The sequence below is a fragment of the Leuciscus leuciscus genome (genome assembly GCF_965113295.1).
Source record: "Leuciscus leuciscus genome assembly, chromosome: 5".
Lineage (NCBI taxonomy): Eukaryota > Metazoa > Chordata > Actinopteri > Cypriniformes > Leuciscidae > Leuciscus > Leuciscus leuciscus.
The window spans coordinates 48,120,634-48,136,785 of NC_138729.1; the positions used below are offsets into that span (position 1 = coordinate 48,120,634).

Genomic DNA, 16,152 nt, shown 5'->3' on the forward strand with positions numbered 1-16,152 from the left:
GGTGCAACACTGAAACCAGCAGCCCTTTAATTACTGGTCTGACGACTTGACTTTCTAAACCACCGTCACACCACATGAGTAAACAAGTCGTGAAAATATTTAACACCAGGGTTAGGCTGAAGCTAAAACATAAGACACGCACCGAAATGTGTGTTTGCTTACAGGCTTGTCTGAGTAACCTGTTGTTCCAAACATCTATGATTTACTTTTTTCCACTGAGAACATGCAATGGAAACATACAGTGACCAAGGTCTGGAAATGGTCAAAAAGGACCTTCATGCGACCTGTGCGAAATATTCCAAGTGTAATGAGGCCTGTGTATGACAGCGCTGTGTGAATTTCCATGGCTATTAGCTGAAAGAGAGAAAGATTATCATACTGCTCATAAAACATTTATTAGGCTTAAGAGATATAACCAGTTTAGATGGAAAGGATCTCAAGCTGACTAGCTGAAGACATTACTGTATCTTTACCCGTTAATAGACACGCTACTTCCTTGAAAATAAATTCCAGCACAGCGCTACAACAACCATAATGAAATGAGCCTTCACAATAGATAATGCTTCACAATGAACTCTGTTAGAGAGCTATATGTGTCAATTTATCTGTTCAATTAAACACCTTACTCTCCTGTTGAGTAATAAAAATGCCATATTCGTGTTGTTTTTACAACATTACAAATCCCTCAGTTCTTGCCATCTCCGAAAAGCCAAGCCAATGTTGATTCTTGTTTTATTACGAGCTCTGTCGCGCTCTCTTTTCCCAGCAGACTCTCCTCTGTTCGGCGTTCGTTTAAAACGGGAGATTCCCCTGAGGTTGGAGATTTAGCGGCTCCATGTAAAAACCTTCCTCGCTCGTTCTGACATCTAACCTCTGCCACTCACACACCAGACACACGTCAAAGTAGCCGGAGCAACTTTACTCTGTTTATGGATATGACGAGACTTTTGTCCAATTTCTCACGAAGACCATCCCGACAGGTCTAAAATATTAACAATAATAATAACAGGCTTGCCATAGTGAATCAGGGTACGACAAAAGGATTGATGATGCATTGACTCATTATTTAATTTTTTTTCATTTTGAGCAAATATTTTTTACATAGTTTTTAAATACATGTAAATTAATACTTTTCAGCAAGGATGCATTAAATTGATCAAAAATGACTGCAAATACTGTTTCACAGTATTACTGTTCTTACTGTTTTTTTTATCAAATTAATGCAGCCTTGGTGAGCGAGACTAAAATACAAACTTTTGAATGGTAATGTTTGTGATATGTTGACTCGGAGATCGGTCCTGTAAAGTCATTGTCGTTCATTTCAAGTACTTTTTTTTTTTAAGTATTACAAATTCATTCAAACAACAATTTCATTTACAATCAATTATCATTGGTTTGAGGAAGCAGACGCTCTTGTTCATATTGTGACATATTTTGATAACTTTTATTTATGCAACTGTCCTGAAATTCTGCAAGCGAGAGGTAATCAATTTTCATTCATTATTTTCTCTTTAAAGCTAGCCTGGAAATCCAGACCTAAATCTGAAAGATTAATGGTCTGGCATCGACTAATGAATATCGGCCAGCTCGAGGGGCGGCACCAAGCATGCATTTGAAAATCTCACTGCACGCAATTGGATAACACTACGACCAATCACAACAAGCCCCATACGCTTAGCTACCAGTAGAGCTAACTGGTAGATTAGACTCTTGCCGTATCCGGTCGGCAAAACAGCAAAAACGTCCTTCTTGCAAAGGAACGATTCGAGCGCCGCCTTCTGTTCCTCTTTTAGATAAAAAGCCAAGTCTAACTCGTTCATTGTAGCGGCCAAAGCCGTTTCTAACAACTTGTGTTCATCCATAGCCATCTTGCAATGTTTACTAATGACTTCGACGTCATCTCGCCTCTTTGGCCCGCCTATATCAGATAACCCGATGTGATTGGTGCAGCTCGGATACAAGGGCATATTTAATGAGCATCATTACTCGACGCCAGAGTAAACTCGCTGAGCAAATTCAACTTGTGCTCTCGCGAGAACTCTGGATTACCAGGGTACTTTAAAGCTGCAATTAGACTCAAACCAGTTTTCCTCTCTGCCCTACAGATGAGCCAGAACCATGAAAGGCCTGGAGAATAATGCAAAACCAACCTAAGCCAATTACTAAACATATACATTTGTACACACACACACACACACACACACACACACACACACACACACACACACACACACACACACACACACACACACACACACACACACACACACACACACACACACACACACACTCACTACTTGTTCTTCATCAGACCTCATATTGCTCCCATTTCCTTTCCTTTGAAATTTCTTCCTCACACTTCTTGATTTCAGATGTGTTTATTGTGTGTGTTGATGTAAGTGTCCGCTGTTGTACTCGAGGGCACAGCGTACATCTGTTCTGTAACTGATCTAAATCAAAGACTTACACACCACATGTTCTCAAGTGCATTAATGAGAAAACCCAAGAAGCTTTTACCATCGCACACAATGGCTTAAAAAACAACACTAAAAACACGTGTTTGCGAGTTAATTATTTGTTTCCACCTCCAAACTGGCTTTTGCTTTACTTATCCGAGATTGTGGTTTTCGTGGATAACGGCATCCATGTTGTCTTTAGCCGTTTTTTGGGTGCTGTTGTGCTGTAATTGCTCTCAGATGCTCCTTGTGTTTTATTTCTGTTTACTCTCCAGTGGAAACAGAAGTTATGACAGGAATCAAAGAGCGTGGCGGGCTTTTGTGCTATTGCGGCCTCAAACCCAGCGATGCTGCATATTTATAACACATGTTTTCGACCAGGTTCTTGTCTTTTCGCCACATAAATGTTTTTCTCGGATGCATTTCAACGATGTGCGCTGGAAAGAGCGCCGCTTTCATGCAGGGTTGTGGCAAAACAATGATGGATAAATGTAGTCTCAAAGTGTCTCGTATAAAAGGCAGCTGAGCACACATGAAAGCATATGTCTGCCATCTGCAGGGTTTCTGTTTATATAAGATTATCTTATTAAAGAGCTGGTCATGTGATGATTGAAGACCACTTGAGTGGATTGAGATTGAAAGCGGACTGCGGTCTACACAGTCGCACGAGTTTGCAACCCTGCTGTAATGTCACGCTTGACTTGCACATCAGGCTGGGATTTCAGAGTTATCTTTTCTTTAATTCTGTTTGAATTGGCCCGACCGCACCGGCCTCAGGTTCGCAGGGCGTCCGTTGAGATTTACGCATTCACCACTTAAACTGGATTTGTTGCACTAAACATGAACTTTTGTCCCGTTTCAGAGCTGAGTTGTTTACTGTTGAAAGCTCAGCTGTCTTTGAAGTAAATCTCTTCATGACTTCTTTTACTGTCTGATACTCTCTTTTTGTTTCCTAAAGCTTTCACAGTGAAACTTTACCCAAGTTCAAAAGTGCAGCTTATGTCTGTTTCAGTCACTTTTATTTGAATTCTGATTTGTACATACACTGCCGTTCAAAAGTTTGGTGTAAGATTTTAAAATAATTTAATATTTTTATTCAGCAAGGAGGCATTTCATAGATCAAAAGTGACAGTAAAGACATGTATAATGTCTGTTTCATTAATTTTAGATGAATGCTGTTCTTTTGAACAGTCTATTCATCAAAGATTCCTGAAAAATGTATTGTTTCTAACATTGATAATAATCAGAAATGTTTCTTGAGCATGAAATCAGCATATCAGAATGATTTCTGAAGGATCATGTGACACTGAAGACTGAAGTAATGATGCTGAAAATTCAGCTTTGCATCACAGGAATAAATTACATTTTAAAATATATTAAAATAAAAAATTGTATTTCAAATTGTAATAATTTTTCACAAAATTACTGTTTCACTGCATAAGGGACATTTCAAAAATATAAAAAAAATCATGCCAACCCAAAACTATTGAACAGAAGTGTATGTTGGCCTGAAGTTTCTTTAATTACTAAGTAAAATGAGATTCAAAGTCATTGAAATAGAAAGCAGTTATAAAATGTATATTTTTTAGCATAAGAGACTTCTTTCAAAAACTTAAAACAAATCTTAATTTTTTGACTGGTAGTGCATTTGAAAGGGCAACTCCGAATCAATCAATTTATTGAATAATAATATGACTATGCATAATGCAGATAATGTATAAGATGATTTGGTGTTATGTGTAGTTTTACTTGCAGCACAGAATAGCAGTCTGTTTGTCTGAGCATCTCGACTGCGGCAGGAATAACAACCATGTATTCAGAAGTCTCCATCTTGCACTTGAAGGCTTCTCTATGTGTCACTATGTTGTTTTGACCATTAGCTGTGTGTCTTTTCAGCTGACGGATGGAGGAAAGGCTGCTAAAGCGGGAGTCGCTGTGCGAGATCTGGTCCTGTCCATAGATGGCATCAGCACTGAAGGCATGAACCACCTTGAGGCTCAGAATAAGATTAAAGCCAGCACAGACAAGCTCATCCTCTCTTTACAGAAGTAAGAATATGCATGCACTGCTTTGGTAATAGGCTAAATAAATAAATAAATATTATGCTAAAAATGACATGCATTTTGAACACAAAGATATAGGAAATAGTACTTGTTCAAAATTATTAAAATTTGTATAGAAGTCTATGTTCGGAATAATATACAAGGATACACTCACTCTTATTCTGCAGTACGTATATTGGCACAGGTACAAATTATATGTATGCACAGAATACACACACAAACTACTAACTTTGCCAAAATGTGCAGAATACTGTATAACAATGCATGGACTAATGAATCCCACAATGCAATGTGCTTACCTTGAACTTACTTGAACTTGAACTACAGAGAAGTAAAATTAACTGTTAATTTTCCTAAATTTCCTTCTTGATTAATTTATTCATTTATTTTGGATTGATTAATTCATTTTTATTTATTGTGTATTTTTATATATTTATTTATTTTTCTCTCAAGGTGAAAACTGAATTCCTCTCACTGAATTTAAAATTAGACCATGTGACAACAATAGAGCATTCTACATTTTGAAATCTTTATTTATTTATTTATTTATTTTTGATTAACTAGTTTTTATTTATTATATATTTTATGTATTTATAATAAAATGACATATCTTGTGACAATAGAGTATTTTAATAGAGTCTACTCTTTGGAATGTTTATTTTGGAATAATGCCTTCTGTTCCACTTTCTTTTTTTAACATACTTTTTATTTTATTTTATTACCTGTCAAGCTGAAAACATGACAAAAACGACCGTAAATATGGTCCCTATAATATTCCAAGACATTTGATAACTTTGTGTGAGGAACAAAATAAAATTGAAAATCTTACCTTCACACAAATTTAAAGAAAAAAAAAAAGTAGAAAAATGAAACCATATATATATATATATATATATATATATATATATATTTACAATACTTTGGTTTTGTTTTACATGTATTCATCATGACTTGATAAATAAGTGAAAGCTAAGACCTAATGAAAGATAAAACATTCAGACTTGCATCATAACAGTGTATTTGAGCCGTGTCGGGTTGGAAGCGTATGCTAACTCATCTCTCAGACCCAGTGTTGTCACGTTGCAGAATCGCAAACACTCACAATCTATCGTAAATGCAGAGAACTAGTGGAGCACAACTTTTGAATGGTATGTGTTTTGGGACCAGAATAAGTGTGTGTTTTGTTTGCATGTGTGTGTGCCAGCTTCCTGTTTCCCTGTTTTGTCCACTAATGGAAAATTTTGTCTCACTGTCAAGCCATGGGAAACACACACGCACATGCGGACACATAACAGCCAGACTCAGTGTGCAGTGGTGACAGAAAAACGCTCATGGATTGGTCTAGTGGAAGTGAAAACAGAGAGAGAGAGAGACTGGCAGTGATTGACAGATAAATGAGCTGTGTCAAATGAATATGGGAGAAAAAAAGGCCAGATATAGGCCTAAATGTAAGATTTGAATTGCTTATAATATTTACATTCATTTGGATTACACAGTTTTAACATAAACAAACTAATAAACTTAATGTGATGCATATTTGGCAGTCATACATAATTTAACCGGGGAAGAAAAAAATAAGATTTCCATAATAGTACTAATAAACTGAATGTGTTTTAAATGCACAATAACCAAGTTTAGATATGTATCATCATAAATAAATACAATTGGTTTCAGTCTCATACATTTTAACTAACTGAATATTACTTGTTCCACAGCCATTTTTAAATATATATATATATATATATATATTTTTCCACAAGGAACAGATTTATGCTGATTCCAAGCAACTCGAATAAACGGAATTTTAAAAATATGATTATTTAAAGAGGTCATATTATGCCCTTTTACTAAGTCTTGATATTGTTTTTAGCTCTACTTGAATAGGTTTTTATGCTTGAATGTTAAAAAAACACTTTCTTTTCCCCAAATTTGTCATTGTTGCAGCTCCTCTCTTCCCAGTCTGTTTAGTTCCTGTCTCTATGAAGCTCCTCCTTCTGAAAAGTGTGCTCTGATTGGTCAGCTGGACCAATGTGTTGTGAATGGTCAACTGCTTTGAGCATATTTGGGAAATGTCCAGCCCCTCACCATAAACGCAAACACTACTAACACAACTCAGTCAGGCCCCGCCCCTTTATTTTGCATATGCCTAGGGTGGGAATTATGTAAATGAGGAATATTGTTACATGTTTATTCCTGGAAGAAAACTCAAGACTACAACGGAGGCGTTTCAGGGAGTTCAGAAACAGTGACACTGATATAGAGAATAACTGCCGCTGGAAGGACTTTGTACTTTTAAGACCTTTTTAATGTTCAAACATGTAAAACAGCATAATTCGTCCTCTTTACATTAAAGAAAATAGATGCAAATAATTCATAACAAACTATGCTATGCTTTTTATTAGTGCAGAAAATCTTACCTGTTTCATTTATGTATGACTGACAAAAATGCATTAGGTTTATAATGTTAAAACTGTGTAATCCAGATTTTTTTTTTTTTTTTACAATTAAAATAAATTCTTACATGTAGGCCTAAATATGTAAGACAATTGACTTAATCTCACCCATGTTTAATACAGTGTTGTTTTGATAGTGATGGTATAGTAATCACATTCTCTTAGTTTTACTGGGGCTTAGTATTAATAGAACTATACCAGCATCAGCACCATCTGAAACCAGCAGTGTGTGTGTGTGTGTGTGTGTGTGTGTGTGTGTGTGTGTGTGTGTGTGTGCATACTTATTGAAGTGTGATATGCAGACCTTCATAGTTTATCTGCTGTACACACATCTCTATGCAAGTATGTGAAAGCAAACACTTCTATCATGAGCTTGATTTCATGCATTGTGACTTTCTGAAATGTGTCAGTGCAATAATGTTGCAATCTCAGTCTTCTTCTAGTCGGTTTTTGCTTTCAGGTCAACCGTTTTTATTTGAGAAGGACCTTGCCGAGCAATTTGGATCTTATAAACATGTTTATAGCAGCTAATTGCAGTACATTTACATTTATGCAATTAACAGGCGCTTTTATCCACTACAAAAGGATACAAAAATCTTACAAAAGAGGAACAAAAGCTATTTGTCAAAGAGCCAACAATATTCATAATATACAATGCCAGGTTTATTAGTTTACACAAGAACTTTGTGTGCTTGCATTGAGTATGTTTCTGGAAGTACCAAACCTCATTAATCAAGGGGGCGATAGAGTTTCCATCAGAGGAGGACAAAGTACACAACTTCCTTACTTGAGTGAAAGTACAGATACTACTGGTCAAATATTACTCCGTTACAATTAAAAGTTGTAAAGACCGATTTTTACTTAAGTAAAGCACAGAAGTACTTGTTTATAAAAGTACTTAAGTATCAAAAGTAAATGTCAATGCATTGTTTTATTATTGTTGCATGTAATACTTACAGTACCTTATGCCTCTGAATCTATGCCTGCCCTCATATCAATATCACATTTATTTCTAGAACCCAGTTCCAGTAGTGGGATTGAATGTGAGATTCACTCAATAACGTCCACAATGGTTTCGGACACCCAAATGGCTGTTCCCTCAAATATTGCCCTATATAAAGTTTTTTGGCTTTTAGTATGAATATGTTAGCCTTACTGTTATCTATAAGCTAGTGTGCACCAAAACAATGACAAAATGTGCATTTAGAAGACCAAACCCAACGTTGAAAATGAAAATCAGGTTGATGTCAGAATCCAACGCCGGATTGACATTAATCTCCAACGTTGGACAGACGTATTGTGGTTGAAAACGAAAATCGGGTTGACGTCAGAAACCAACATCAGTCGAGTTCCAACGTCAACCCGACTTTCATTTCCAACCAAAATGCAACCAAATCATCCCCTGACTGACGCAACTACTTTCTACTCGAGGACCTTGACGGAAATGTAGTGGAGTAAAAAGTATGATATTTGTCTTTCAAATGTAGTGAAGTTAAAGTAAAAAGTTTCCAGAAAAAATTATACTCAAGTAAAAGTACAGATACTCAAAAAGTGTACTTAAGTACAGTACTCAAGTAAATGTACTTTGTTACTGTCCAGATCAGGTCGCTGCTATGAAGCTGTAGGCATAATGTCTCTTCAAACTGTTTCTCTGTCATGACAGTATAGTCGAGCTGAAAGAGGAAACTGACTGTAGAAGAAGACTTTCATTAGAAGCCTTCATGAGAAGCCGCTTGCAACAACACTGAAAATTCAAGAAACACTTTTGTTGCACTCTGAAACATTCGAGAATAAAGTCCAGGGACGTGCACAGGGGGGTTGCTCAGGTTTCCCGGGCAACTGCCCATATGCCCTTCTCGACTCATGTTGCCCTTCCGAGAAAATAAAAAATTCGTACAATGGATGCAGAATTTCACGTAGGCCTAGATAAAAAAAAATAAAAAAATCGCAAAGCCTCATTCACTTCCATTCGGGCACCGAAAGTGAAAGTCAGTAGGGGAAGGGCAAACTCTGTTTACGTGGCTGCAGCGCTGCACGCGACCAGTGTAGCAGTCGATCAAAGAGTATAGAGGTACTTCTATACTTTGAGTCGATTCTGTTCCCTACCGGAATTCCTTACGAATAGTTGCCCAGTTACCATACGTACCATCAGAACTGAATACGAGCAAGAACAGCACAACTGAATGTACGGGAAGCCAAAAGGTTAAAAAAGGATTGTATTTTTTCCCGAAATTTAAGCGTTTTTTATTAGAAGCGAGTTTTCCCCCATCTGTCAATTCAATCCAGATTATTTCTTTTCAAAAAAATGGAGAAATACAAAAAAAAAACAAAAAAAAAACAATAAACAATAATATGATGAACTCTTTTTCTCATGTGTAGGCCTATTTCGGTGACATTTAACATATTGTTAATACATATTGTATACTGCTTACAAAGTTGTATATCATAAACCTGTCATCTCTGACGTTTTGCAATCTTTATAAATAATAATAAGATCATAATATGAGGCATTGAGTTACAGGTCTGAGCAACTGCCCCTCAAAATTCCTGTGCACGTCCCTGATAAAGTCATGCACAAAATCTAGCTTACATAGATTGAAGTGTTTGCACTGGTCTAATGAAAAGGGTCCAGCCATTCAACAACAGTTGTGTATTCTGACCCTATATTCTTTTTGAAGCTCCATAAATTGCAAATATTTAAAATATTTTGCATGAAATAGACTAACATATTTTCAGTTTTCTGCACAGCGGTGATGCACTTTAGTCTGGGTTACCAGGTTATGTTGCAGTTTAGGGTTTAGTTTTACCTCTTATTATTCGTAATTACAGCAGACTGCAGGTAATGAGTGATTTTATTCATTAAATTGCTTTTGTGTAAATCGGAAACTGCAGAGAATTAAACATTTTTGAGCAAGACACTCAAAAACCAGACATTTGTACGGTTTTCTGTGTGTGTGTGTGTGTGTGTGTGTGTGTGTGTGTCTGTGGGCCTTGTTTTTAGTGCTAATGGAGGACTCCTGCTTGAGTTTTATTAGAGAGTTATGTGGAGATGCCAAGCTCGGCTTTAGCTGCAGTTATTGGGTAGAGATTTTGAGTTTTACAGGCTTTCTGTTGATTCTCATATATGACAGTAGATTACACTGAGAGAACGAGAGGCTCCATGTTAATTAAAAGCACATGCAGTGAATTATTTTATTGATTTCTTTTGGTTTGTGTTCGCTGTGTCACTGCTATACTTCATCTCACTCATCATCAGATCAACTCACACAGATGCTCATATCATGTCCATTTATATTAATGTTAATTTATTTTATTTTATTCATTCATTAAACACGAAGTCCATTTATTTATTCATATTTATTTATTCACCATAAAGTCCATTTTATTTTTATTATCCCCTGAAGACCATTGTTAATTTCCTACGGTTATTTTATTTATTTTCCCCTTTAGTCCATTTACAGTTTTAATTTCTTAAGGTTTCTTACACCAAAACAGTTGTTTTCTAGTTTTAGATGATGGGTCTTCTTTCTGACCCATAGAATTAAATTAAATTGTTTAAACTGAATTTAATATAAAGGAAAAATACGTTTTTTTTGCCCCATTGCAAATATATTCTTATAAGCTTAAACTGTTATCTTGTTTTACATGCTTTCACTTATTTTTTATTGTGTATAAATATGAAATACATTTAGCATAATATGCATTTGAGCTCAGGTGTAATGTGTGCACTATAATATTAGATACAGTATAGGAGGAGAGATGGGCCTCAAGTAAAAATAATGGGAGAACTCATTGTGGTTTTATTTATTATAGACCATGCAAGCATACATTATGATGCTATTGTTGGTTTGATGTTTTTGAAACCAAGATGGCCAACAAGTGGACTGACTTTTCCTCGCTGACGTGTGTTGTGTTTAGAGGATGTTTATGTTGGCCGTTCTGAGACACTGCAAGCTTCTGTTTCGACATTAATGAACTGAAATTAGTTTATACACTGAAATAACAAAGAAGGCACTATGGGGAAAAATAATTGTCTTGTTTTTTGCCCTTGAACGCCCTCTCTCAACAGCTTGAATCATGTAAACTAAGCTTGAATCATGTCAGCTTCATGAAAACCTATAATTCTTCATTCCCTTATTTGCGTGTGTGTTCTTGATCCTGTTGCGTGTGTTGTTTATGCATCTGTCTGTTTTTGTGTTTTGGTCCAGGTTTGACGTTTTGTTAGGCCACATCCACAACACACAAATGATCCTCACTGGTTCTGAATGCTTAAACACACACATGAGTGCCAGATCCTAATCAGAGCTCGGATTAAACTGACCACACAACTTCTTAGGCACAGAATACGTCAAACATGCTGTCAGATTCACCCATTTACCGCAGGGTTGAATGCAGGTTACTTCATTACATGGGTTTGTGGGAGGTGTTTTGCTGACCGATTGGAGCTTGCTTTAATTAAACCATTTAAACTCCATCCCAATCCACTTTTGAATAACCTCAGGACCATAACAAACCCTGACATGGGTTCATATCCCGAGAGAGAGAGGAAAAATAGCTAATCTGGTCTGCTAACAGTCTTTATTATATTAAAGTCTTTCCTTTTTTGACTTAATTTTTCCTCTGTAACTCATTGGTCTTTTGCACTTATCTGTAAACTCTCTCTGTGAGTGTATTCTGAGCACTCAAATGTCTGAGGACTGAAAAGCGTAAGCTGCAGCTCGTCTCACACACACTGTCCTGCACCGAGCACATCCCTGAATGTGTGTGTTGGCGTTCACAGGATATCACAGCTGGATAAAATCCCATTTTCCATTAGCGAGATACAGCAGGATAAAAATCAACATTTGGAAGAGAGTTCAAAGCATAATTAAATTCCCACCAAAACAGAAATTTTGTAATATTGCATGGTTTTGTACTTTTGAAAAGAATTTAATAATTACCCTCCTTCATGTCCTCTTGCTCTCTTGATTGAAAACTGATATATTAATTTCTGATTTCAACATTGCATCTTAAAGGATTAGATCATCCAGAGATTAGTATTCTGTAATTTTTAGCCTCATGTCGTTCCAAACCTGTATGGCTTTCTTCTGTGGAACACAACTGACGAGGTTTAGTAGGATATATAATGCACAAGTTGCTCTTTTCCAAGTGACAAAATGACAAAAAGGTTGAAAAAAAAGAGTACACAATATTAATTTTGGATTGACGGTCCCTTTAAAGCTGATGTGAGTGATTTCTGCGCTCCTAGTGTCATCACATGGTATTGCAATTTCACACAGATGTCCCGAACACTCTGCCATTGGTCAATTTTTCAGCACATACGGTTCTTGAGTTAAAGGGATAGTTCACTTTGAAATAAATTTTTGGTATGTTTTAGCTTACCTCAAGGGCATCCAAGATGTAGGTGTCTTTTTTTCCACAGTAGTTTCAATTTTGATATTTTTAGGTCAAACCGTTCTTGTCTGTCAGTCATATAATGCAGGTCGATGGTCATTATCTCAAAACACAAGCACAGAGTCCAAATTAAACAATTCCCCATCGTAAGTACACATTGATGGCCTAAGACACGAAACGAGCGGTTTGTGTGAGAAAACGAACAGTATTTATATAGTTTTTACCTCTTATACACAGCCATGTCCAAGTGATCTGATCTGACATGTACGCAAACTGGTGCATAGATATATACACTAGATGTCGCCTTAAAGACATTCGTTCCAATGAACTGCCGTAGACAAGGCGACATCTAGTGTGTATATATCTATGCACCAGTCTGCGCACACGTCAGATCAGATCACTTCGACATGGCTGCGTATAAAAGGTAAAAACGATATAAATACTGTTCGTTTTCTCACACAAACCGCTCGTTTCGTGTCTTAGGCCATCAATGTGTACTTACGATGGGGAATTGTTTAATTTGGACTCTGTGCTTGTGTTTTGAGATAATGACCATAGACCTGCATTATATGACTGACAGACAAGAACGGTTTGACCTAAAAATATCAAAATTGAAACTACTGCGGAAAAAAAGACACCTACATCTTGGATGCCCTTGAGGTAAGCTAAAACATACCAAAAATTAATTTCAAAGTGAACTATCCCTTTAAGCTATATGGAGAAAGTTATATGTTCTTTAGATCAGTGTATTGGTGTATTGGGTTGTTTAACCCTGCAAAGCATGTCATGTGAAATAATAGCAAAAAAAAAAAAAATGGAAACATTTTATTGAAACTTTAGACTAAATATTAAAAAAAATCTAAAAATACATGTTTTTTTGTTGAGTAATATATTTAATACATCAGGCTTTTTATTTTTCTCCCTGTTTAATCTCGTTGTCTAGGAGAACCAGTTGAGATAATAGAGATCTGATTTATGATGTTTTGTTCCTGTGGGTTGTTTTTAACAACTCTTTCTCAAGCAGACACACACATTCACACACTGTAGTAGAATGCAAGAGTTTTAGTTATTAATGAAGGAAAATCAGTGAGTCATGCGTCAGACTGCAGCCTCAGGGTGTGAGATATAAATGAGATGTCAAACAGATGCTCTGAGAGAGTGTGAGATGATGATGATGTCACCGTACGGTAGATGCACCGTTTGTGCTACAGACATAAATGTATGGGAATGATGTAAGTGATCAGACAAATGAAATACACTTAGTGGATGATCAAGTAGGTGAAAGAAATCCCACAGATTTGCTTTAATGTTCCATACTGTATCTGGAGACCAGAACATCACAGATACTTGATGATGGACCAGTGAGCAACCATCCAGAACACAAAATACAGAAAATACAGACGAAATTAGTGTTTTCCTGATTTTATGAACTTCTCAGGACATATTTTTAGAAATGTATCTATGGGTGTTAAGACATTAACACATCTGCACTTGTGTACTTGTATTCCAGCTTACAAAAATATGTTCTAACAGAATGTTTTACTGTATAAATGAACATGTGAGATCATTTATTTAATAACTTCGCTTCATACCACATCATTTAGGCTCGGTATCAGGCAGCTCTGAGGGAATTTTTCAAACAAAGAAGCAAAGACTCAGAAGTGCCTGTATCTACTCTGGAAATGATTGCTGTGTCTTAATTAGACATACTTTGATCACTCCCTTTGTAATCAACTGGGCTTTCAACACTAGAAGCTCCTGGCTTACATATTTAAGTAACTTCTGGCAGTTAGACCACCTTTCAAATTTTTTTTCAATGTTTATGAAAGAAGTGTCACCATGGTCACAGTAAAAACAGCCAAATTGTGTATTATTATTACAATTTAAAATATCAGTTTTCTATTTGAATATATTGTAAAATGTAATTTATTCCTGTGATCAAAGCTGAATTTTCAGCATCATTACTCAGCATACATTACCTTCAGAAATCATTCTGATATGATGATTTGCTGCTCAACTTTTATTATTATCAGTGTTGAAAACAGTTGTACTGCAGTTGATGAATAGACAGCATTTGTTGTATCACATTATTAATGTCTATTCACTGTCACTTTTGATTTTTGAAGTATAAATCTTAGACCCCAAACTTTTGAATGGTAGTATATCTCATTATGTTCTAATAAAAAGGCTATTTTAATATCTGAATTTGCTTATTTAAAGATATTGGCACCTTAAAATAGTCTATTTTATAAATATTTGTACCTTTGCTGGGAAGGACATTAAGAGACTGTCTGCCTTCAAGTTTGATTAGTTGAATACGACTAAGTTTGTTAGAATAACTACTTCATAAGTTCCAATCAATGCATTTACAGTAAAACAAAGGATTCAGTTAAGTAACATGGATTAAACCAGAGTAGTTTCTCTCTTTCTCTCTCTGGCGGTGTTCTGGAGTCTTCTGTGTCCTGTGGATCTATATTGAGTGTACTGAGAACAGATTGTTAGCTCATAACTGCAGCAGTGTGACCACTCATGTTCATCTGACCGGATCAACAGTGCTAAACTCGACCCGACCCGCTGGATCTCACTTTAGAAGACCTCCGTGGAGCGATGAAGTCACGTGTGCATGTGTGTGTTTACATAGAAACAAAGATGCAACTGGTCCACATATAGGAGCAAATACTTGCATCTCCTGTTATATAATACACTCTTCAAGATGTGTGTGGTTATATTTTATGGTCAAAATTGTATCTAGAAGCTAAATCTGATGAAACCTCCCTTTGGGAACATCCTTAAAGGTCAAAATGATACATAAATAAATGTAAAAAAAAAAAACTTAAGAGATGTGTGAGATTGTTCTAGAAGGTCTTGAGTTCATATTCTCAGAGATGGTAACTGATACTCAATCGTTCCGCCAGCCTCACACACACACACACACACACACACACACACACACACACACACACACACACACACACACACACACACACACACACACACACACACACACACACACACACACACACACACACACACACACACACACACACACACACACACACACACACACACACACACACACACACACACACACACACACACACACACACACACAGCAGTATCGCTTGCTGTCAAACCATAGTTTTACTTTAATAACACACCAAGTTTCAAACCAAACCTGACCTGGTTTCTTTTAATTGACGCAAAACTAATTCTGTTCACCCCTGCAGGCAAAATACAAATACAGGCCTATGATTTTATTGCAAACCACAGTTCGACGTTCCTTATGTAATGCCACTGCCAGCACTAGATGTGGTCACAGCAGAGTCATTAATGTTTTTGTCCGTTGTTTGTATTCCAACAGAGCTTCCAGTCTTCCAAAACCAGATGTGGCACCAAAGGTATGAGATTTACACACACGTAAAGCCAGCGAGAGCGCACAACTGGAGTATTGTGAATGGATTGTTTGTGTGTATGTCATTATACCCCTCTAAGACAGACACACAGCTCTATATATATATGTATGCATGAGTTTTAGTTTTGCATGTTTATAGCAAAAGTGCGCCTCTGCGTTCAGTCTTGTATCGGTTGTGTTCAGAATAGAAAACTACTACACTGCATACTGAACATTTAATAATGCATACTACCTATTTTTTCCCCCCAAATATTATATGAAACAGTAATTATATGCAACTTGCAGTGTGGTGTCACATGATGCATGCTTCTCATTACACTGCATGTTTCATTTGGAAAGTTGCTGTCCATTTATAATCTCTGATAGATGGTTAT

General features: G+C 36.4%; 1 protein-coding gene across 5 annotated transcripts in view; it reads left to right on the plus strand.

Annotated features, from left to right (window-relative positions):
- pdlim5a (PDZ and LIM domain 5a) overlaps positions 1-16,152 on the plus strand; it is a 66,510-nt gene that overhangs the window by 13,622 nt on the left and 36,736 nt on the right. For all 5 annotated transcript variants that reach the window (XM_082171117.1, XM_082171116.1, XM_082171118.1 and 2 more), the window contains exons 3-4: positions 4,353-4,504; positions 15,728-15,764. In XM_082171117.1, the coding sequence (XP_082027243.1) occupies positions 4,353-4,504; positions 15,728-15,764 (189 nt within the window). The remainder of the gene's footprint in view (positions 1-4,352; positions 4,505-15,727; positions 15,765-16,152) is intronic.